Source organism: Pelophylax lessonae (genome assembly GCF_965119305.1).
Source record: "Pelophylax lessonae genome assembly, chromosome: 1".
NCBI lineage: Eukaryota > Metazoa > Chordata > Amphibia > Anura > Ranidae > Pelophylax > Pelophylax lessonae.
In genome coordinates this window covers 821434774-821460118 of record NC_138768.1, presented here as the reverse complement: position 1 = coordinate 821460118, position 25345 = coordinate 821434774, and the positions used below count along the sequence as shown (strand labels likewise).

The following is a 25345-nucleotide window of genomic DNA, read 5'->3' as shown; positions in this document are numbered from 1 at the left end:
GCGGGTATTCATAAAGACAGTTAATAGTTCCATTTATTGCAGTACTAAGATAGGGTCATCATAAAACTATTCCACAATGAAGGCAGCTTCTGCTAATAAATCAGCTTAGCACACAATAAAATGATAATCTGTGAACAATATAAGTCATCCATGTTGAGGTTAGCTAAGCAATGTTTAATTAATGATTTCATTATAAACACCAAGTACAGAGCAGTACAGCTTTACTTATGTAGGCACTGCTTACAAATACTCCAAATATCCACTAACTGTACATCTGGTAAACTTGCCCTGTTCCTGTGCACCATTTATCTTATCCACCATGCAGCAACCAAGATTGTAAACAGGCCTCAAAGCCCACACCCTTAAGTGATACATTACAAAAATGTATTGTCATTTTGTTTTGCATTCTAGATTTTTAGTCACATTGTTAGGTAATATCCACTAGATGGCGCTTCACCGGTGATAGCCAGACCATTATTCTTGATCGTTACGGATAGTCTACAGACGGCTATGGTGCCAGCTGATTGGAAAAAAGCCAACGTGGTACCAATCTTTAAAAAAGGGCCGAGATATATCCCGGGTAACTATAGGCCGGTCAGCCTAACATCAGTAGTCTGCAAGATTTTGGAGGGGATGTTAAGGGACTATATACAAGACTTTAGTAATGAAAACGGTATTATTAGTAGTAATCAGCATGGATTCATGTTAAATCGTTCTTGCCAGACCAATCTATTAACCTTCTACCATGAAGTGAGTTGCCATCTAGATAAAGGAAGTCCTGTGGATGTGGTGTATCTGGACTTTGCAAAGGCATTTGACACAGTTCCCCACAAACGCTTACTGTACAAACTAAGGTAAGTAGGTATGGACCATAGGGTGAGTACCTGGATAGAGAACTGGCTCCATGGGCTAGTCCAGAGAGTGGTGATAAATGAGTACTCGGATTGGGCGAGCGTGGAAAGTGGGTCCCCCCAGGATCTGTCCTGGGACCAATCCTGTTTAATTTATTCATAAATGATCTTGAGGAGGGGATATCTAGCACAATCTCAGTATTTGTGGATGATACTAAACTAAGCATGCCAATATCTTCTATGCAGGATGTGGAAACCTTACAAGCAGACCTGAACAAAATAATGGGGTGGGCAACTACATGGCAGATGAGGTTTAATGTTGAAAAATGTAAAGTAATGCACTTGGGCGTCAGAAACACAAAATCAAGCTACTCACTAGGGGGGGAACCTCTGGGTGAATCTAAGATGGAAAAGGACCTGGGGGTACTGGTGGACAACAGGCTTGGCAGTGGCATGCAATGCCAAGCTGCTGCAAGCAAAGCCAACAGAATACTGGCATGTATAAAAAGGAGGATTTACTACAGAAATAAAGAGATTATTCTCCCACTCTACAAGACTCTGGTCCGGCCACATCTGGAGTATGCCGTCCAGTTCTGGGCACCGGTCCTCAGAAAGGATTTGCTGGTACTGGAGAGAGTCCAGAGAAGGGCAACAAAAATAATTAGGGGAATGGAGGATCTAAGCTATGAGGAAAGACTACAAGCATTGAACTTATTCTCTCTGGAGAAGAGACGCTTGAGGGGGGATATGATATCAATGTACAAATACTGTACTGGTGACCCTAGCATAAGGAACAAACTTTTCAGAGAAAGGGAATACAATAAGACAAGTGGCCACTCTCTAAAACTAGAGGAAAAACGGTTTAACCTTAAAATACGTAGAGGGTTCTTTACTGTCAGAGCAGTAAGGATGTGGAATTCTCTTCCACAAGCAGTGGTATCAGCAGGGAGCATTGATAGTTTAAAAAAATTATTAGATAGTCACCTAAAAGACCACAACGCACAGGGGTATACAATGTACGGTTAACAGCAAACACACACACACATCATAGATTGAACTGGATGGACTGATGTCTTTTTTCAACCTCACTAACTATGTAACTATGTAACTATGTATGTGTTTGATTATTTAATTATAGTCTTCATTGCTAAGCCCTAATTGGATTTTTATCGTTATCTTCTTTGATGTTTCCTTTTTTATGGATTGTGCTTGCGATTGGTCAACATGCTTCCGATGACGTCTACTGATGACGAAACGCATAAGGTGGGAATGACATGATGCAAGCCCGCTACATGCTGTGGCCATTATTGTTTACCGATTGACAGTTTTTATGCACATGTGAGTGTACGTTGTTTTTTTTCATCTAATTAACTGTTTCAGAACTACTACACCATGTCAGTGTTTTTACATCTCTGAGGTGCGGTTGTTGGCCCCGATCATTTTCTTCATGGCTGTGAGTGTAACAAGGATTTGGAGAGGAGGTGCTTGTGAACCATAGTACCCAGTGGATATCTGGTCCAGCCATTGATTGATTATACTGGCCTTCTACATACTTGTATTGACTTCTCTATAATTTGAGGGTCAATACAATCTGGTAAGCAGAGCCCCCTCCTCCCCCACAGTGGTGATTTCTAGGATACATGGCATTTTGTGTGTGGGGACTCTTCTTGATACATCCATTGTGATTTATGGACATTCTTTTACAGGACTGATCATTGTTATTATATAGCACCTCAGGGGCCCACATCAGAAAACTACTACTAGAAACGACTCCTATAAAAATATCTACTGTAGGGCTGCCATGGAAGTTCAAATATAACAAACTTATTTTATTACAAAATTATAAACACACAAAACACAGGTTAAAAACAAGGATATATCTATTAAACTAAATTCCACCCAAAATGATCCTTTTAGTAAAAAAAAAAAAAATATGTAAATGCTTCCTAAAATACTGTACACTCACTCATAGTAAGCATGCAGGGTAAACACAGTAAGGATGTAATGATCAGGTAGGAATAGTGGTGGTACTTTCTCATATGTAAACAAGGCAGAGCTCCGTCCTGTCAGCGGGGATGTGCTGGATTTTGTTTACCTACAAAGCAGGGAATAAAATCCAGCACTTCCCCTAGTGAAAGCACCTCACTGTACACACAAAAACACTAGTTACCCACACATTTAACCCTTGTTAGGCTCTGAGGAAGAGGCTGATCCTCGAAATGTGTTAGCCTTCTGGATCTTTACTTTCTCTTACCACATGACATCATGCAGTGAGGATTGGATGATGTTGTACTATTTGATGAGTTTGATACATTTGATATCTTGTGAGTATAATACTTACCATTTTTGTCAATAAAGCACAGGTTTTGGGATAATGTACTAGGTCTGTGCGCCCTCTCTACCTTTTTGTGGTTCCAGTTGCCCTGACTCCCACAGTCCTAAGATGGCAGCAAGACAAGGTGTGTCCATACCAGCCAGGATGGAAGTATAGCCCACCTACATTGTGTGGACCTACTCCCAAGTGCAGGAGGTTTTTGTGTTTGTGACTATAGAGCAAGCACAGTAAGGATGTAATGACCAGGTAGGAATTGTGGTGGCACTTCTCAAAGTAACAATAGTTCCTTGAATGCTTATATAAATATAAGAATAGATCATAGAGAGAATAAAATAGCTGTAGAATGATGAACATCTATTGTTCTGTATGCTGGGTCCATTGCTCAGTTACAGTCAGATCCTATTCTGTATGTATGGATCCTGCAAAGTACCACTTCCTTAGCTCTGCATGCTGGATATGATTTTGAGTATCTGTTCCCATGCTGTATGTATGGACTTTGCACAGTAGCACTTCTGTTGTTCTGTATACTGGGTGTACAGCAACTCTTGGTATGTGTTCATATTCTGTTATGTATCCACTTGCTGACCATATATAACGCCTTTAAACAGTGGCAAAGTGGCTCTCCTGTGCTGAATCATTGAATCATGTACCTAGTATGTGATCCGGAACTTCCGGGTAGATAGCCGATCAGCGGGTGCCGGCCAATGGGTGACCGCCGGCACCCGCTGATCAGCGAGGAGACACAGGACGGAGCCCTGTATATGTAAACAATTTGGAGCTCCGTCCTGTCAGCGGGGATGTGCTGAATTTTGTTTCCCTACAAAGCAGGGAATAAAATCCAGCATATCCCTTAGTGAAAGCACCTCACTGTACACACAAAAACACTGGTTACACATTTAAAGGGATTGTAAAGGCAGAAGGGTTTTCTATGCATTAAGATAAAAAAAAAAACCCTGTGTGTGCAGCAGCCTCCCCCAGCCCCCCTAATACTTACCTGACCCCCATCTTTATCCAGCGATGTTGCAGGAGTTTCCCAGCTCTCTGGGACTCCCCTCCTCATTGGCTGATACAGCAGCACGGCATGATTGGGAAGTTGCTTTCAATCCAAATCAGTCAGCCAATCAGCAAAGAGAGGGGGCGGGGCCGGGTCGCAGCTCAATGTCTGAATGGACACAGGGAGCTGTGACTCAGCTCAGGTGCCCCCATAGCAAGCTCTTTGCTGTGGGGTTACTCAACAGGAGAGAGGGGCCAGGAGCACCGAAGAGGGACCTGAGAAGAGGAGGATCTGGGCCACTCTATGCAAAACCAACTGCACAGAGGAAGGAAGTATAACATGTTAGTTTTACAATTTACAATTACTTTAACCCTTTGATCACCCTAGATGTTTACCGCTTCACAGTCAATGTCACTAGTACAGTGACAGTCCATATTTTTAGCACTGATCACTGTATTAGTGTCACTGGTTCCCACAAAGTGTCAGTTAGTATCAGTTAGTGTCAGACTGTCAGCCATACTATCGCAGTCAGGCTGATAGCTGCCAATACTAGTATTAAAAAAACAAATAAATATTCCATAAATATATACCATAGTTTGTGGAGGCTATAATGTTCATGTAAATCAATCAATTTTCGCTTATTGAGATGTTTTTTTACCAAAAATATGTAGCAGAATACATATGCCCAGCGTCTCCATCCCTGTATCGAAAAAAACAAATTTAAAAGGATTAAAAGAGGTGCATGGAAGCCAGCCAGCCCCCAGTCTGATGTACTCACCCTCCAGTCTGCCACCAACCAGGTAGACCTGTCTCAATATACATAAGGAACAGGGGTTTAGTTGACACGCATTTGCAAACGCATGTGTAAGCTGCAGAGCCACGACACGGCACCCTGTTTTATCTGCAGTCCCTAACACTTTTAAAGTTTAGTGTCTCCACCCTGGGAGCACATGGCTGCTAATGGGTGGATAGGAGGCAGGTGGGAGGGAGCAGCCCAAACTTCCCCCACCCCACTTCCATCCACGACTGGTATGGTATCTCAATGCTCTAATAGCAATGTTCTTAAGATGGTACAAACTGAAAACGACCAGCTGAAAAGCATACACCTCCAATCCCTTGGCGGATGCAGTGTAAAACACAGATTGGGACTTTATATGAGGCAGTTAGCCTGTATAGCTCAGTGCCTCCATCCCTAATTTCATAAACTATTTGGGACTTTACATGAGACAAGCAGGTCATGCTATGGTCTCCATCCCTGTATATGAAAAAACTGGGGTCATATTTGACTGCATCCACCAAAAACGCACGAAAATCTCACGGTGGGACTTTAAATGAAGCCTACACATATTAGCCTACATTTTTTAAGAAATTAGATTTTTTAATTTTTTTTTTTTATTGGATGTGTTTTAAAGCAGAAAGTAAAAAATATTGTTTGTTTTTCAAAATGTTTGGTCCTTTTACATTTAAAGCGCAAAAAATAAACCCAGTGGTGATCAAATACCACTAAAAGAAAGCTCTATTTGTTGCGAAAAAAATCATATCACATTAGTTTGTGTACAGTATTGCATAACCACACAATTGTCAGTTAAAGTAACGCAGTTCCAAAAAGCAAAAAATGGACTGGTCATGAAGGAGGGGGGGGGGGGGGGAGGTAAGTCTCCCAGAGGACTCTGCACAGTAGAAGTTCTCTTGTTCTGTATGCTGAGTGTATTTCTGAGTATCTGCATTTATTCTGTATGTATGGACTCTGCACAGTACTACATGTTCTGTACGTTGGGTGTAAATCTCAGTATCATTCTAACTCTGTAGATATTAACACTGCACAGTGGCTCTTCTCTTGTTCTGTATGTAGGGTCAGGGTCATGCTATGGAAATCATGTGCTCCATGTTTCCCTCCTTGTCGGGCGCCAACCAAGCGAGGGTCAGATGAAAGGCCTACTCTGGGGTGGGTTCTTCTGGACTATGCTAGGCACATTATACAGGGCAACCATACAGGGTACCTTTAGTTGAACAGATGGGTGAACTCTATTAAACTCTCTCAAGGTACTTTTCATCACCATGGTCGTTTGTGCACTTAGGAAGGACACACAGAGCCCTTGCCCGCTTCACCTGCCCAGCATATCACCACTACCTAACTCCCAGTAACGGTATGGGGTCCCACCATGCACTTAGCGCTGACTCCATTTAACTGTACTTCCTTTAACTCTTTCCGTTCTGTACCCGTATACAGGACGAGGGCATCTGTGGTGCAGATCTGCTCCTGTCGCTGCCTAGAACCTGGCATACATTCCACTCGCTGGGCCTGAAGTGCCGCACAGGAACACCAGCTTGACGTGTTTCGGCATCAATAAGCGATGTCTTCAGATGCTGCTTTAAATGAATTCAATATTTTGCAGATATTGCACCATTTCTGTAAAAGTAGTAAATAGAACGGTTCCTCTTTCTTTGTACATATTTTCCAGCACACCAGGAATCTTCAGTTATTGTCCAAAGAGGTTTGCGGCAAGATCACTCCACAAAGACAAGTGCAATGTTTCAGAGCCACGCAGGACCCCTTCGTCAGGCATGTGATGATTACTGACACACACAGCACATTTAATGGGAACATGCATTGGGAATCATTATTTATTTGTCATACTAGTAAAAAAGTTGTACTGCTGTTAGTTTACTGGGTCCATGGTGCCCTGTGGAGAACAATGGGTTTTAATGAAGCTGAAAACTCACATGAGTGAGATATTGCTGCTGAAGTCCCCTAGAGATATAGGAAGACTCTGCTTGATTCAATCTTCTGCCATGTATGAATGCCTAAAATACTCATTCTAGGCCATGTATACACTGTACAGGGCACCAGGGATGGGTCCTAAATGGGAGGTATGAGCCTCCTTTGTTTGGGTTGTGGTCCCTTTAGAGGATGACAAGAAGCAGTTTTTAGTACTCCGGGATTCTCACCTGTGCAAGGTGAGGGGGTCTGGGATGATCAGTAAAGAGGGAAAACTGACTTGAAGTGACTTGTATATCTTTTTTTAGGCTTTCCCAGTCTGAAAAGGGCAGCATTGGCGAAGCTTACCAGAGTGTAACAAGAAGTGACATTTGCATGGTCTATACCACAGCTCTGTAGGTCCTTATGAAGTCCTTAGCACTACAGTGTCATATGAAGATACTGTACATTTGTGATGGGTACTATGCCCCGGAAAGAGTTAACCCACCTATGAGAGAGGGCTGAAAAGGGCATGGAAGCAATCAGAAGGTGTCCATGAGGTGTTGGATGGAGCAGGACCCAGTTGTGAGAGGGCTGTGGGATGTCTGGCTACTGAGGTGCTGCTTCAGCTCTTGTGACTTTTTGGGACCCCTGGAGCAGGCAGGGACTTTAAAACCTGTTATGGGACAAGCTTATGCTGGTGGTGAGCTGGAGCTTTGTTTGTTGTACCAGAGTTATGGACTGTTTTGTATATCTAATGCTGCATTTGAGCTACTTTGTTTACCTTTTTTGAAGAAAAAAAAAAGTTTGCTTTGACAGAGTTGGCTGGCTGGTGAACCCCAAAATATTACAACACATTTAAAATATCAGTTTTTGGAAAACTAAGTGACCTGAAGCTACACTAGGCTTTTGATATTTACATTTCAGACCATTGATTACCTAGGAAATCCAAGGCTTTGGACATGCAGGACAGCAGAGGGACGTCTTTAACTACTCTTTGCAGGGCCGGGATCAGGGGTGGCAGAAGGCGGTGGCTGCCCTGGGAACTGTGGTATCATGTGAGGTGGCGGGGGGTACCACGAGGAGATGGGGGAAGGGATATGTGTTGGAAGGGGATTTTGAGGGGCAGCAGGGGGTAAGAATTGTTCTAGGAGGGGAAATGTGAGGTTTGTGTTAGGAGTGGTGATTTAGGGGGATTTGTATTGGGAGGGGGGAAAATAATTTGTGCCAGGAATGGGGGATTTGGGGTGGGTTTGTGCTAGAAGATATGCTATGCTGGGGGGGGGGAATTGTGCTAGGATGGGACATTTTTTTTTTGGGGGGGGGTGATTTTAGCTAGGAGGGAGATGGGTGGGTTGTGCTGGGTGGAGAGATTTGGAGTGTGGGGGGGGGGGGTGTATCGGAGAGGAGATTTGAGGGATTTGAAGGGTAGAAGATTTGTGCTAAAAGGGGTGATTTTTTATTTTGAGAGGGGGCATTTGTGCTGGGGGGATTTCAGAAGGGGAAATTAATTTGTTCTGGGAGTAGGGAGAATTTATGCTTAGAGGCTAAGCATGCAGATTAGTGCTAATTTTTGAAAATAATTTTTTTTTTGGGGGGGGGTTTGCTGACACATAATGCTCGTACACCTTGAGGTGGGGGCACAGTTTGGGCTCTAGAAGACCTTGTCCCAGCACTGACAGTCACGGACACACCCCCTTCTCTCATCCACAGCAATCTTATATTTACATATTAAGCAATTGAAGTTAATGAGTTTTCTTGAATCCCTCCCATAAACTGGAGCCTTCTTGACTGCTCAAAAGCCAGAAAAAGCGGAAGTTTCCAATTTGAAAGGTAAGGAATTAAAGAAGAGAAATTACTTTTCCAGAAAAATGTTAGTCCAGTTGCATTCTCCTAGAGGGCTGTGATTGAGCAGCAACATATAATTTGGCTCCAAACATGTAACCCATTTCCTCCCCCCTCCCCCCCCCCCCCTGCTTCACATTAACCCTTAAAAATTATCTCAGTGAACTGTAAACCAGACATTGTGCACACTGAAGTTTCCTAAACAGTCTTTATTATCTGTTGTAAAATATGAATTTGCAATTTACATACATTTGCATAGAATTAAATAGAGCACGGGGGCAGGGAACACTAATAGCTAACTGCTCAGCAAGTTTACATAATAAAGCAGATTTAGTTAGCTGTGATGTCAGCAGAAGGGATCCCTGTAGATGAAGCACATTGGTCAGGTCCTCCGGTTGTTTGTCTGCTGTCCAGGAAGGTCACATGACTGGCGGCCCACCCTTAAGTTCTCTTTAGGGCTTTTTATGGAATATGGTGGTCTGGTTCTCATTGCTGGGCTCTTGCATAACACACATGGGTTTGTTGGACAAAGCTGCTTCTCTCATCTTGTAATATACAAATTCATTTTGCTGAAACATCCTGAGCTCCATTTCTGTCTGCCCCCTCATCACCTGCCAGGAAGCGATACATAGATTAATTTATATCATATAATGATGGCTGACGTCCAACGACTTATACAGTGCATTGGCACTAATCTGATCATATCAAATATTACTGTTTTGATTCCATCTCATTAAAAACATGCATAATCTCAAAGCTAATCATTGGGTGTAAAAATCACCATCTCTATACATACCATATTAATGCAATTTATAAGATATAGATGCCTCTACCTTCACACTTACCCAACAAATGTAATGTAACCAAAAACAGTACAAAAATAATGTATATCTCAATATCTTCATGGTGCACCCTTCTAGATAGATGCTAAGATTAGTTCGATTCAGTTCTGGCTCACTGCGTTTAGTTTAGCTAGATGTGTTTTGGTTCGGTAAATTTAGCTTCCCTAACTGCAATTGATTAGTTAGGTCTGTTCAGTGTATCAGCTGCTGCCCTGTCTAAAAGCTCCCTCCCAGAAATCAGTAGAACTTTATGGACTATAGGTGTGGAGCTGTACAGTATGAATGTTTACACAGACCTGGCCAATCCCAGGAAGCAGGGTCCTGTAGGCTGCTGGGAGACTGTATATATTCTCTGAGCATACTGAGCTCTGGGTCTTTTCCTGGACAGTATTAGTCCAGCCTGGAGGGCTTGTTGCCTTCCAGGGCAATGCTGCCATGTGCTTGCTGTTCGTGAGGCCTGAGGTTGGCAACCTGAGGGCCTGGATGCTGAAGCTACAGAGAAGCTGACTGCATAGCTCCCAACTGTCGCTGATTTTGAGGGACTTCCCCTCATTAGAAACAAAGGGGGGGATTTACTAAAACTGGTGCACACAGAATCTGGTGCAGCTCTGCATAGTAACCAATCAGCTTCTAGTTTGTATTGTCAATGCCAAATTGAACAAGCGGAAGTCTGAAGCTGATTGGCTACTATGCACAACTGCACCAGATTCTGTGTGCACCAGTTTTAGTAAATCTCCCCCAAAGTCTCTCCATACTTCTTTCCTCCTCATTTTGTTCTGATCTAGATAGCTGTATATAAAATGCACTATTTATCTATCAAAAAATATTTTACAGGGTTAAATCTTTAAACCTGTTTCTAAATTGCTGCATTTGTAAATGTTAAAAGCCAAAATAAAGTAATAATAATGCTAAAAAAAAAAGCACTTGAGGTGGATGGATGATCTCGACAAAGGAGAAGTGCTCACTAACACAGATTTAGCCAGATTTGTGAACAATATTTGAGAGAATTTTCCAGATGAAAAATGGGGGCAAAAACAATAATGTTGCGTTTATAATTTTGTTCAGAGTATGTAGGTAGGTAATGGGAAGACACAGAAATCAGTGGTTCTTGGGGACTGGGCCATGCCTGCTGCCAGGGCACACCCTCAACCCTACCAGTCCTCAGGCCAGCTGCATATTCTCACAGTGCCCCTTCAAAGTCCCCATCCTCCTGGAGAGACCCCCAGCCCTCTCCAAAGGCTCTATTTCCCACAGATTCCCCCAGCCCCCTCCAAAAACCTTTTTTTACAATAATTTATTTTTGGTCCTCCTAATGTTTGAATATTTAGAAATGTTAATGCCAGTTTTTTTTTATGGAAGGAGGTGTCTAAAGAATAGGAGAGCCTTGTTTTGTGCATTAATGTAACCCTCTTGCCACCACTGATTTAACGCTCTTGCTACCATTACTGTAAGGCTTATGGCAGTGGCAGTGATATGGGTAATACTAAAGTTTAGGATTTTTTTTTTTTTTTTGAGGGGGGGGGGTACAGCACCATACACATTAGTTATGTGTAATAGTGTGTATACTATTACCTGTGCAACTTCTTCTTTTTATAGGGTTCTTTTTAATGGGATACACACCAATACACATAACTAATGTGTATAGTGTTGTACAGTATCTAATAAAAAAAATATATAATTCAGCTTTATGTTTTTTTTTCTTTACACCTTCCTTACCATTTAAAGCAAATATTGTTCTTACAAATAATAAGCAGCATAACATAATCAGATGAGGAGGTGTCGCGAGCAGGGAATGTGCCCAAAGCTGGTCAAAGGTCAGGCTCACCCTAAAACTCAGAAAACTGTCCAACACTCTGGGGTAGATTTACTAAAACTTGTGCACTCAGAATCTGTCAGCCAATCATCTCATTCAGTTAAGCTTTGACAATAAAACCTGGAAGCTGATTGGTTTCTATGCAGAGCTGCACCAGATTTTGCACACTCTAGTTTTAGTAAATAAATCCCTTTTGTCTTCTCATTGGCTTTTTCCACGTTTCTCCAGTTGTGAGGCTCACAAGTGGTTCTGTTGGACCACTCATTTCTTAATGCACCTTTGGCCTTGGTAGCTGCCCATCGATGACATATCCTTCTTTGTCTGTTAAATCCTGTTTCTAGATTTATGATCTGTGAGTGCAATGTTTGTTTTTTCATGTGTTAATAAATGGATGGTGTTTTAGCGGATTGGCATGAGAGGTTCTCCTTTTTATACTATTATAGCTTCTGAAGCATTCCCTGGGCTAGCTAGAACCTCTGATGATGAGTCCCAGTTGTATACTACATTTTTGCTGGACTGCTCCATGGGCTGATTTTAACATTTTCTATATATTTGCTATATGTGGATACACATCTATGGTATACAATAGGTTAAGTGGTACTGAGCTGGAGTATTTATACACAGTAGTGTGTTTATCTGTCTATAGCTATCCTTGTAGCATGCATATACAAAAGGAATATTTGAATAGTGGCCACGCAAATGGAGTACATGCACATTATGCCCTTATCTTTTCAAGCAAAGCTCAATAGTGTCCACTCCGGGCCATACAAACTGATCTTAGCCAGAGAAGGATAGAGCAAAAGGATAAACACAAACTGGGACTTTGTGTGAGGTGTGACCAGCAAAAAATAATATATAAGTACATAATGAGAAAAAAAAATAATCAATAAAATCATCTGTTTAATGAGATAATATAGTCCAATATAGCTAGATAGAGGTATATAACCCAAGGAATTGGGATATTGTAAGTGATACCTATATCAATATATATAAATGGTTTGGTAAAACCACAACAATAATACAAAGTAATACAATATTAGCCAGGTACAGAATTAAAAAAAATAATAGGGTCATGAAACAACTGGATACATAATTAATTCTTATAAATTATAAATTAGGAAGGATAGAGCACACTTGCATAGTTTGAGCAGCTCGGAGTGGCAGGAAAGAAGGGGAACAAGGGGCCAGTGTTTTTTGTAGTGACCCCCCCCCCCCCCCCACCACAGCTGCAAATGTAATGGAAGAACGTTCACCTGTTAAAACAGGAGAAGCAATGATATGTACTAAATACAGCATATGGAATTGAATTTGATAATTTTGGCAAAATCTTGTGGAAAGTGAACTTATACTTTATTGTTTAGGAAGTGGGGCTTTGGTGACTTTAAATAAAAATACATTTAATTATAAATGACTTTTGTACAAACCTCCAGATCTTTGGTAATAGGGTGTGAAGGACCATGAGTAACCAGCAGAATGGCATAGGCCTTGCAGATCATTCCATGCCCAACTTCAATAAGCCCGGCGTGCCAATGTGTGACTCCCGCCCTCATCACTGACATCCCAAGTTGGGCATTGTTTGGGTGGTATATTTTTCTGTTGAAAAAAAAATGAATCAGTGTCATCAGAGAAAAATACATTTTATTTTAGCTTAACATGTTAAATAGAATGTACAGACTTTTGCATTTTTTATATGTAAATATTAGCCTATAATAAACCTATTGGTACCCAAACAGTACTTACAGGCTCCAGAACTGCAATGGAGGCACCAAATGGTATCTACACATCTTATCATTATATGCATTCATCTTCAGCCCAGGAATTCCAAATCCTGGGCTGCTGTAACTAGAAAACTGACACTTCTTGGTATAGCTAAATACAGACCCCACTCCCTACCGCATGTTCATGTGCTAGGACATGACCCTACCAGAGTTCAATGAAAGTGGACTGGGACAAGAAGGCATCTAAAGCTTTGTGCAGGAAACATTATCCCAAACTAGTACTAGGCCAGTAATTGATAACCACAACTCTCTTGCCAGTATGGGATTTACACCTCCACCGGTTGCAATGCTCTAAGGAAGCCAACCTGAAGCAATAGACATAAGTCAGTAATAGGTCATGTGGCAAGACTGTAGTAACTTACATACAGTATATCAGGGATAGGGGTCATCAGCTATAACATATTAGCTTGCCTGTTGTGACTGAATTGTATACCATATTACTTTATAGCTCCTCCAGTTTAGAGTTTTTTTTTTAAAGCAGAACCAAAGTGACAAGCAAGGGCCCATTCACACCAATTCATTGCAGGATCACTTTACATTGTCATTCTGAATTGCACCCCTATGCACCTTCCTAGCATATCTGCTATGCAGCACACCACACTGTGTTTAGTGCTGCGCTTCCGAAAATTGTGCCTGAACAGTTTATGGACTGCTGCAATGCATCAGGCAGCCTATTCAATTTATTAAGCTGCTTTTACACAGCACATGTTAACAGGCTGTGGGTAGTTATATGTATTGTGGTGGGAGTCACGCGCTCTCTGAGGAATTGTATAATAATAATTTAACTGTCACTTCATTAATTATATGTCTGTATACAATTTTTATTGAGATAAGAGCGTGAACTTTATTATTTATTTAACTTATTTATTACACTAATGCACTTTACACCTGATGTACCTACATACAAACGAACACCACTATTCAGTTTTCCTATTTTTTAGGTACCTTAATTTATACAAATAATTACATTCACTAATTCACATCAAAGTTGCACTTAAGCATTTATCCAAAGACCAGTCAAATCACTTCCCAGAAGGTTGTGGGTAGGTTCAACGTGGTGCAGCATGGTGCAGCGGCAGAAAACACTCAGCGTCCAGGTGCAGAATGCACACAACCCATGTGGGGAGGCTTCCAAATAGGATGGAGTGTCCCTGCACTTTTCCTTTTTCTTTAGAAACTCTCCTTGACACTAAGCACGGTCCCTGACAGATGGATGACATGTCCCTACTCTAGACAAATGTGAATTGTACGCCAAGCACGGGAGCCAGGGTCTTAAATAGACTCTGCATGACCCAAGATGGCCACTATAGTCACATGGGCTACCAGCATCCAATCGTTTAGCTGCCCCCTAGTTACCCAGGAAACCATAGAGGAACTAGGTTTCTCGACTCCCCCTATAACAAGATACAAAAAGTTTCCAAGCTCTCCTTACCGACCAGTCTGTGACCAACCGAATTGACCTGTCCAACAGTATGCATTAAAAACAGAGGTTTAGTTGCACTTTTTTGCAAATACATGCGTAAGCCACAGAGCCCCGGAAAGGCATCCCATTATCTGTGGTCCTAACTCTAAATTCTGAGAGTCTCCAACAATGGAAGCACATGCATTTATATGTACAGGTGTAGGGCAGATATACCTGAAGGGAGCCCACCCCTGTTTTTAACGCATACTGTTGGACAGGTCAATTCGGTTGGTCGCAGACTGGTCGGTAAGGAGAGCTTGGAAACTTTTTGTATCTTGTTATATGCGTTGCCCTTCCAATGCTACTTGCTGTAGGGACCAGTTACAGGTGTGGACAGTAACCATTTGTTTGTGCTATGGATTATATTGACCAGGCAACGCACTGACGCCTTTGCTGCCATTGTGCTATAGGCTGGGTGTTCAGTGTGCCCCTGTGTCTTTAAGAAGGGGTGGGCTCCCTTCAGGTATATCTGCCCTACACCTGTCCACATAAATGCATGTGCTTCCATTGTTGGAGACTCACAGAATTTAGAGTTAGGACTACAGATAATGAGGTACCTTGTCGGGGCTCTGTGTCTTACGCATTTATTTGCAAATGTGTGCAACTAAGCTGCTTTTTTTAACGCATACTGTTAGACAGGTCAATTCAGTTGGTCGCAGACTGGTCGGTAAGGAGAGCTTGGAAACATTTTGTATCTTGTTATATGCGTTGCCCTTCCAATGCTCCTTGAATCAGAGACCAGTTGCAGGTGTGGGTAGTAACCATTTGTTCTCGACTCCCTCTCCCTGTGCGGCAGAGTGCCATCTACAGTGGACAAAAAAGACTTTACCTGCCTACAAGGTGATATAACGCTTGTTAACTAATGTGCATTAAATGCTCCTCAGCTATTCAGACTGGTGTAAATAGGCTCAAAGATTCTAGTAGGTTTCGTTGTAACAGTATACAGTAATTATAAATTTGATTGCACTGTTTATCAACAGTTAAAGTGACCCTGTTCCTATGTGAATAAAAGTGTTCAGCGGCTTCATTGTTAAATCTCAGGAGGTGCACAGCAGAAGGGTCAATCTTGGTATTTACCAAAGAATTTAAGACTTGCATTGAACTTCACCCGTATTACTTACAAGTATCCATCTATCATCTTCTTAGCATAATCAGCAGCATCCTCAAACATCTGCAGGTAAGAGAGCACTTCGGAAGCAATGCTCAAAATTCTCAGCATGTGAATGTTTGTGTCTGCCAGGATCGGTTCCTGCTTCTTCAGGCATTCCCGGCAAAGCTTTACCACCTGGACACCAAATTGGAGACAAACACAATATCAATATAATCAGTTTTTAACAATGTGCTATAGGCAATGCTGTAGAGATCTATAACATAGGACACAACACATGTATCAAAGGAAAAAAAAATAAAAATTCAGTTTGCAGAACAGCGATTTTATTAATGCTTAAAGGGCAACCCTATAAATGCAAATTTCCTTTAAAATAACAAGCCTGGAGAATGCCCTGAACCTGCCTGTGAAGTGTTGCATCTGTACAATGTCTACAACAAAATTTACATTTACAAAGACTAGAAAATGCATTTAAATTGTTGGTAAATGACAGCATTGAGCTGCTTCATTCTGATATTGAACATAGTGATCAGGGAACTTCATCTATACCCTTATCCCAAAAAAAAGGTTGAGGTTTCCCATAAAAAATACATATTACGTCGTTATCCTTGATGAGGGTTTGGTATTGATGCCAGGGTAACCTTACCTTATACACAAAAAACAAAAGAAAAGACATGGAGACATGGGGTCACCCCAAAATTCCATACCAGAGCCTTCTACACCAGACTTTTTTTACAGTACTTGTCACCAAACCTTCGAACAAGCAAACTTCTCATCCCTATCTGTCTCCCATTAGGGAATTTCCCTTTACTTCCTGTAGTGTATACTAGGGATCGACCGATTATCGGCAAAGCCGATATATCGAGGGCGGATCTGCACTTTTCCCGATATATCGGAATCGGTTCCTGAGGTTACCGATATTGCCGATATTTCGGGAAAGTGCTTGTACCGGAGTGATGCCTGCAGCTAGAGGCATCACCCCGGTACCAGCGTCCATAGCCGACGGTCGGCTGTCTTGTAATGACAACCTATGCGGCTGAGAAGCTGTCCGGCTGTTATTACTAGGAGCGGGAGGGGACGTTTCCCCCCTCCCGCCGCCTTTCACAGCTCGCCCAGGTCTCCCATCCCAACGGGAGTCCCGGGCATCCTACCTGCACAGCCGCCAAAGAGAAGACCCGATCAAAGCCAATCACCCAGGAGGAGAGGAGAGGAGGGAAGCCAGCAGCATTGCAAGCATGGGGAGAAGTGCAACACAGGGGGAAGCCTTAGCAGTAGGGAGAACTTGCACATATTAATTAGGGTGTGCTCAGGCACACCCCCTGCACACACCTATGCCTACCATATACAGTATAACATAACTAGTAATTGGTCCTTTATTAAAGTGTATTTAAACCAATGACCAAAAATGTAACATATTGCAGCTCATTAGCTCTTGGTGTGGTGGCTGCAATTGTTTTACATTTTTCTAGTTTCTGTTGCTTTATATTAACCGGGCAATTCTGCAAATAACACACTTCCTGTGCCTGGATTGCTACATCACTCCTCCAATGTATTTCTGGAGGGAGTTATAGTTGTCAGCCTAGGCCTCTTGATAGGAACTTCAAGTATGTCTGTGCCTCTTCCTCTCCATTACATGAGCATTGCAATTGGTAGTGTAAGGATCTGCTGCCCTCTATTGTTATCTGCTAATATTACAGTTTTATGTATATGTTGTAGTTATGTATTAGCACTTCCTGTCTCATGGAGGGGCATTGAAACCCCAGAAGGAGCAAGTGAAGAGAGAGAACACATGGTTTTATACACCCAGAGACTGCTACTGCTGCTGATCACAAAACAGATACTATTATGCAAGTTGTCTTATGACCTCATAGTTTAACTGCTTCTTGAATGTATTTCTGAATTCTTGTGACAGACAGAGTATCTATGACTCAGGAATGGGCAAACTATGGCCCGCGGGCCGTATACGGCCCGGCAGACCTTTTAATCCGGCCCGCCGAGCGCTAGCTAATTCATTCATTTACAGTGGCGGCCAGTCCTAGGCTTCAGCAAAGGGTGGACCCGGGGGGAAAGAGCACTGCACCCTGAGCCCACCCATTGTGTGAAAATAGCGAATGAAAATTTGCTATTGTCGCACGGATCCTCCTCCTGGCCAATCAGGAAGTGGGCCTAATACCCGCTTCCTGATTGGCCGCAAGGCAAACCCCATACCATTGGCCGAGGAGGAGGCGGGAGGACTCGAGGAGACACCGGGGGACTGAGGAGCAGCCGCCGCCGCCGCCACTGCTGCTGCAGGTAAGTGCACTGGTCTCGGGGGGGGGCCACACTTCATTGAAGGGGGCACGCACGCTGGTCTCTGCATTGAAGGGGGCACGCACGCTGGTCTCTGCATTGAAGGGGGCACGCACGCTGGCCTCTGCATTGAAGGGGGCACGCACGCTGGTCTCTGCATTGAAGGGGGCACGCACGCTGGTCTCTGCATTGAAGGGGGCAGGCACACTGGCCTCTGCATTGAAGGGGGCACGCACGCTGGTCTCTGCATTGAAGGGGGTACGCACGCTGGTCTCTGCATTGAAGGGGGCACGCATGCTGGTCTCTGCATTGAAGGGGGCACGCACGCTGGTCTCTGCATTGAAGGGGGTACGCACGCTGGTCTCTGCATTGAAGGGGGAACGCATGCTGGTCTCTGCATTGAAGGGGGCACGCACGCTGGTCTCTGCATTGAAGGGGGTACGCACGCTGGTCTCTGCATTGAAGGGGGAACGCACGCTGGTCTCTGCATTGAAGGGGGCACGCACGCTGGTCTCTGCATTAAAGGGGGCACGCAAGCTGGTCTCTGCATTGAAGGGGGAACGCACGCTGGTCTCTGCATTGAAGGGGGCACGCTGGTCTCTGCATTGAAAGGGGGCACGCACGATGGTCTCTGCATTGAAAGGGGGCTCGCACGATGGTCTCTGCATTGAAGGGGGCACGCACGCTGGTCTCTGCATTGAAAGGGGGCACGCACGATGGTCTCTGCATTGAAAGGGGGCATGCACAATGGTCTCTGCATTGAAGGGGGCACGCTGGTCTCTGCATTGAAGGGGGCACACTGGTCATTGCATTAAAGGGGGCACGCTTGTCACTGTTTTGAAGGGGGCACACTGGTCACTGTGCATTGAAAGGGGGCACGCTGGTCACTGTGCAATGAAAAGGGGCACGCTGGTCACTGCATTGAAGGGGGCACGCTGGTCTCTGCATTGAAAGGGGGCACGCACGATGGTCTCTGCATTGAAAGGGGGCACGCACGCTGGTCTCTGCATTGAAAGGGGGCATGCACGATGGTCTCTGCATTGAAGGGGCACGCTGGTCTCTGCATTGAAGGGGGCACGCTGGTCTCTGCATTGAAAGGGGGCACGCACGATGGTCTCTGCATTGAAAGGGGGCACGCACGCTGGTCTCTGCATTGAAAGGGGGCATGCACGATGGTCTCTGCATTGAAGGGGGCATGCACGATGGTTTCTGCATTGAAGGAGCACGCTGGTCTCTGCATTGAAGGGAGCACGCTGGTCACTGCATTGAAAGGGGGCATGCTGGTCACTGCATTGAAGGGGGCATGCTGGTCACTGTTTTGAAGGGGGCACACTGGTCACTGTGCATTGAAAGGGGGCACACTGGTCACTGTGCATTGAAAGGGGGATCGCTGGTCACTGCATTGAAGGGGGCACGCTGGTCACTGTACATTGAAAGGGGGCACGCTGGTCACTGTGCATTGAAAGGGGGCACGCTGGTCTCTCTGCATTGAAAGGGGGCACACTGGTCTCTCTGCATTGAAAGGGGGCACGCTGGTCACTGCATTGAAAGGGGGCAAGCTGGTCACTCTGCATTGAAAGGGGGCACACTATACCTTAATTACTGAAGGCCCCTTTCACACTTTTGTGACCTCAAAGTCACGCAATTTTTTACAGCGTTTTTTGCCATCTACTCTTGGTCCGGCCCCCGGGTCCAATATATGAACCCATTGCGGCCCTCAAAAAGTTTGCCCACCCCTGATCTATGTCCTATTTTTATAATTTCACATGCACAGTGACAGATAGCTAGGTCTGTGCTATTTTGTGTAGAGGTCACCTTCCAGTATATTAATAGGTGAACGTGTTTAGTGCAATAGAGTTTATATGCAGCTCCTGTTTTTTAGTTAGCCCTGTCCTTTCTGTTCTGGGATTCTATCACTATTTTTAGCTTAGGGCTCAATAATCAGCATAGGCTAGAGCCAGGTTAGGCATCTGATGGTTACTTCTGGTAGTTGGAGGTCCAGTTGCAGGTCAAATTAGAAACTACAAGGGAGGGATTAAAGCTCAGAGTAGATAGGTTGATTATGAGTTCCAGTGCCACATCACAATTCTTCCTTAGTGAGAAGCTCCATTCCAGGCTGGTTAGACATTTGGAGGATCACTCTGTGACTGCTGATTTTGTTTTCAGGTCTCCAACAAAAAGACATCGCATCATCCTCAAGGATCCCTGCAAATTAACTTTGCTGCAACATTCATCTGGATGTATTTCTATAGATAACTACAGTATATAAACCTAGGTACAGTATACTGTATATGCAAAATTCCACCAGCACTACTATCAAGCCCTTTGCTGATAATACCTGTTTGTATATTGGATGTATGTGCTGTTAATAATCTTTTCTTGTATTAAGTTTGTATTATTTCTATACTGGCGTATATCTGTTTGCTTGTGGGTAACGGTATATGCTGGTTGCAGTAGTTCTGGGGCTCCCAATTGCTTTGATTACTGATTCATTTCCCAGGAAAGGAACCCCTTCTGTTCACAGAGGTCCTGTCCTGGGTGAAGGCACTACCATGTTTATTATCAAACCCACTCTTCCACTTAGTGATGGTTCTGGTTCTCTTTTTTACCTACAGGTTTGGCACAATATTCTGTTTGAGGAGGGCCATTTCTCACACCCTCCCCTCAAAAGAGGGCTACAGTAGTTTACAGAATACAGCTAGGAAGGAAGATATTCTTTGGAGCAGCTCGCTCTTAATTTTGGGCAGGAGTCCCAGGTGTTTTCTGTATGTGCTGAAATTGTTTGCAAAGAAAACCTTTGCAGCCACCACATTTAAGGACTTGTAGCTACAACATATTACATTTTTGTTCTTGAACTTACTTATCCTTTAAAAAGTGCTTTTTCTGTGGTTTTAAAAAATGACCATACACTTACCTCATGGTATGCCCCTTCAGAGCGGGCTTTATTAACCTTTTCCATTGTATTCTTTGAAAATTGTATAACCTCATTAATGACACTTTCTGAAGGCTGAAAAAAGAAAACAAATGTTTATTAGCTGTATGTGTTAGGTAAGTCAGCAAGCAATGTCCATTGTGGCTCAAAGCATCAGGATTCAACATTTACCAAACTGACAGTAATCAGAAAGATTAGAGTCTGTAAACTTTTCTTTTGGCTTTAGCTTTGCTCTTTCCAGTCTTATAGGACAAAGCTGTTTATATGTTAAATTTATTCCCAACATTGTTTCAGTTATGTAATGCTCAAAATGGCATTACATGTTGTATTTTTGTACCCCTCCCTCTCTCTCACCCCCCATCTCTATCTCACCTCCCATCTCCCTCTCACCCCCTCTGTCTCTCACTCCTCCTCTGTCTCTGACCCCCTCTCTTTCTCTCACCCCCTCCTCCATCTCATCTCCCCTCCCCTCTCCCATCTCTCTCTCACCCCCCATCTCTCTCTCACCCCCCATCTCTCTCTCACCCCCTCTGTCTCTCACTCCTCCTCTGTCTCTGACCCCCTCTCTTTCTCTCACCCCCCTCTGTCTCTCTACCCTCCTCCATCTCATCTCCCCTCACCTCTCCTATCTCTCTCTCACCCCTCTCTCTCACTCACCCCCCCATCTCTCTCTCATCCCCTCTGTCTCTCACTCCTCCTCTGTCTCTGACCCCCTCTCTTTCTCTCACCCCCCTCTGTCTCTCTACCCTCCTCCATCTCATCTCCCCTCACCTCTCCTATCTCTCTCTCACCCCTCTCTCTCACTCACCCCTCATCTCTCTCTCTCATCCCCTCTGTCTCTCACTCCTCCTCTGTCTCTGACCCCCTCTCTTTCTCTCACCCCCCTCTGTCTCTCTACCCTCCTCCATCTCATCTCCCCTCACCTCTCCTATCTCTCTCTCACCCCTCTCTCTCACTCACCCCCCATCTCTCTCTCACCCCCTCTGTCTCTCACTCCTCCTCTGTCTCCGACCCCCCTCTCTTTCTCTCACCCCCTCTCTGTCTCATCTTCCCTCACCCCCTCCTCTCTCTCTCTCTAAACCCCCCTCTCTCACATCCTATCTCTGTCTTTCACCTCCTCTCTGTCTCTCACCCCTCCCCTGTCTCTCACCCCTCCCTTTCTTTCACCCCCTCCCATCTCTCTCTCTCGCTCTCTCACCCCTCCCTCTCTTTCACCCCCTCTCTCACCCCCTCTTTGTCTCTCACCCCCAGGGCCGGTGGAAGGATTTTTGCCACCCTAGGCAAAATAAGGACTCTGTAGTACCGCTCTCCCTCCCACCACCCATCCCAAGTTGCTGAAGGGGTTAAAACCCCTTCATTGACTTATCTCGGCGCTGGGTCAAGCTCTTCTACTCTCCTTTGTTGCACATGTGCATTAGGCCTCCCCTGCCAGCTGATGTCAGCGGGGGAGACCTAATGCGCATGTGAGGCGATGGCCGCGCACGCGCATTAGACCTTCCCATAGGAAAGCATTATTCAATGCTTTCCTATGGGGATTTTGGCGACGCTGGAGCCCTCACAACATAGCGTGGCTTGCTGTGTAGGTGCTCAGGCAGCACAGCATGAGGAGTGCCTTTGCGGCACCGCACCAGCTGACAGTCCATAATGATCCTGGGTGCAGCATGATGGCGGCGCCCCCTGCTAAGTTGTGCCCTAGGCGGCTGCCTAATTCCCCTTACAGATAGTGCCGGCCCTGCTCACCCCTCCCTCTCTTTCACTTCCTCTCCACTCTCTCACACACCCCTCTCTGTCTCTCACCCCTCCCTCTCTTTCATCCCCTCCTCTCTCTCTCACACCCCCTCTTGTCTCACCCCTCTTCCTTTCACCCCTCTCTCTTTTGCCCCCCCCCCTTTCCCCCTCTCTCTCTCCCCCTCCTTCTCCCCTCTCTATCTCTCCCCCCACTTTTCCCCCTCCCTCTCTCTTCTTTCTCCATCTATCTCCTACTTTCTCATCTCTCTCTTTCCCTCCTATTACTATCTCTCCCCCACCTTCCTCCTCCTTCTGTCTCTCTCCCTCAACCCTCTCTTAGTTTCTAAAAAGAGTTTCTGGCATATATTTTTGGTTCTATGCTGTAGTAGATATTTAAATTCCCCCTCTATGCAGTTGAGCTTCAATATGTAGGTGGGGCTTTGTGTGGGTGTGGCTTGAGTGTGGACACAAGGAGCACCATGATCTCCTATTGCCCGGGGGGGCCCATGAGTTGTCAGTCCGCCTCTACTTGAAAACCTGCAGGAAGATGGCTTCTCCAATAGACTATAAAGACAAATGCAAATGTAGTACCATACAGCCCACCAGCTTTGAGGAAAACAGGATAGTCATTGGCCTATGGCTCCTGCTTCAATATAGCCTACTAATCTACACAGTATGTATTTTTATTTTGTTTTCACCTAAAACAGAAATTAGCATAGTTTAAAGGAATATCAACACTCCTACCTTAGTTTCACCATCTATGACAGCCAGCAACAGTTCATCTTTAGTCTTATTGGTGCAGTGCTCACATGTGCAGTCAAAATAGTACTGTTTCTTCAGCTGTTGTTTTCTGTCTTCACTGAGGTTAAGAAAATCTACGTAAGACACGTTGAGTTCTTCTCCCTTGTTGATCTTTCCAAGAGCGCGAAGCTCAATTCTGTAATTACCAAACATGGGAGTTTAGAAAAAATGTCTGTAGGAGCCTTTGGGATGAGTTCAAGAGTGAGTCAACCCTTGGCATTCCAGCTAGGGGCACCATGCATTATTGTGACTGCAAGAGTGCTGAAGGTTGTCAATCCCATAACCAAATTCTTTGGAGTTACTTAAAGAGGACCTGTACCATTTGAAAAATCTTACACATCAATATTAGTGTTTATGCAAGTTATCACAATTTTATAGTATAATTTTATTGCCAGAGATTTTAAGAGCTACCTTCTGTAGACTGCTCCACTACAGAGTCAAGTAAAAGACCTCCCACTTTTTTTACTTTTCTCATTCACTGAAGTAAATAAATGAAAGATGAAATGCATACATTCAATATACTATGTAATGCATCTTGAATAGTGTCTTTTCCCCTAAAATACCATTCCCATATCAATTCTTTATCTTTTACTAACTCCATTTTCTGTTTAAAAATTGTCGAGGTGTCTGGGTGCAAAGTGGTAAAAAGGGCCACTGGTCCAGGGGAAGGATTCAGAAAAATAAGCTTTCCCACTTAGTGCATGTACTGTTCATTTAATATTGCTGTGGATAAGAGATGGGGGTGTGGCAGTGACTGTACTGTTCGAAGTCAGAGGGCTTCTGCATTCAGTGGTCACAGACATTCCACTGCTGTCTTGCATGTGCTGTCAGTGGGGAAAGCTGTGGGGAAGAGGAAGTGATACAATCTACAAAAGTTCGGACTTTACATGTAATAGATACATTTTACAATCGAACTTCACATCCCAAATAAAGATATAACATTACTGGGGTGGCTACAGATCAGCTTTACCCCTTTCCTGTCTGCAATCTGTATATTTCAATTCTCCAGTATGATGCCCATTGCTGAGGATTACATTAATAAATGTTCATCCTTTATGAGCCACCAATTGACACTTAGCACAATGGGTAGCACTCAATCTCAGATGGCTAAGACAGCTCTGGTCCCCACCGATTATTGGAATCCAATGTGTGTTTTGTGATGTCAGTTAAGGCATGGTGATCATATGCTGGCTGGAGGCTTCATTGATCAAATAAGCCTTCAGCTTGCAGATAGCACTGCAGCCTAAAGGTGGCATTGCGACTCTGTTAATATTGTATTAGTCAGTTACAATTACAATATTAAAAAATAATAATTGAATTAATAAAAGTGTATTTTTTTTTTTGTTTACATGCGTGTGCATAATTAGCCTATAATAAAGAAGAGCATTTTTTTAAATTCAAACAGTGTACTAAATAAACGCCTCATATATAGTGGGTATGTCTTACAATGAACACAGAAGTCTAATTGATACTTTTTAATTTACTAATTTCGGCAAATCAATTCTATTAACAAGTTTTATAACTTTCTAAAACTCATTGATGAATAAGATACTTCAAAAGGGACAGATCCATTTGAAAGGGTCAGACAAACCCAAACTGATATATTAGCTCCTAGTAGATGCTAGTTGGTTGAACTACTACCCACTTCCAAAGTCTCTCAGGTACATGGATACTGACATCTCTGCACCCAAGTTCCAGGTCTAGCTACCTACCACAGTCATTGCAAGGGTGTTATAGTTTCAAAGAAGGATCTTTGAAATAGTTTACAATGTGCAGAATGCAACATGAAGAGTAAAACTCAATGGTGGAGGGAGCATAGCCAATAAGACTAAAGTTTCCAAAATACAGTTTATTTAAGACGCTGGTGGG

At 43.8% G+C, this 25345-nt stretch overlaps 1 protein-coding gene across 2 annotated transcripts in view; it reads right to left on the bottom strand.

Annotated features, from left to right (window-relative positions):
- Positions 1 to 8917: 8917 nt before the first annotated feature.
- SMYD1 (SET and MYND domain containing 1) overlaps positions 8918 to 25345 on the bottom strand; it is a 75786-nt gene continuing 59358 nt past the window's right edge. For both annotated transcript variants that reach the window (XM_082258523.1, XM_082258524.1), the window contains 5 exons: positions 23420 to 23612; positions 20930 to 21022; positions 15740 to 15903; positions 12803 to 12971; positions 8918 to 9334 (listed from right to left, as the gene is read on the bottom strand). In XM_082258523.1, coding sequence (XP_082114649.1) covers positions 9176 to 9334; positions 12803 to 12971; positions 15740 to 15903; positions 20930 to 21022; positions 23420 to 23612 — 778 coding nt within the window. In that variant the 3' untranslated portion in view covers positions 8918 to 9175. The remainder of the gene's footprint in view (positions 9335 to 12802; positions 12972 to 15739; positions 15904 to 20929; positions 21023 to 23419; positions 23613 to 25345) is intronic.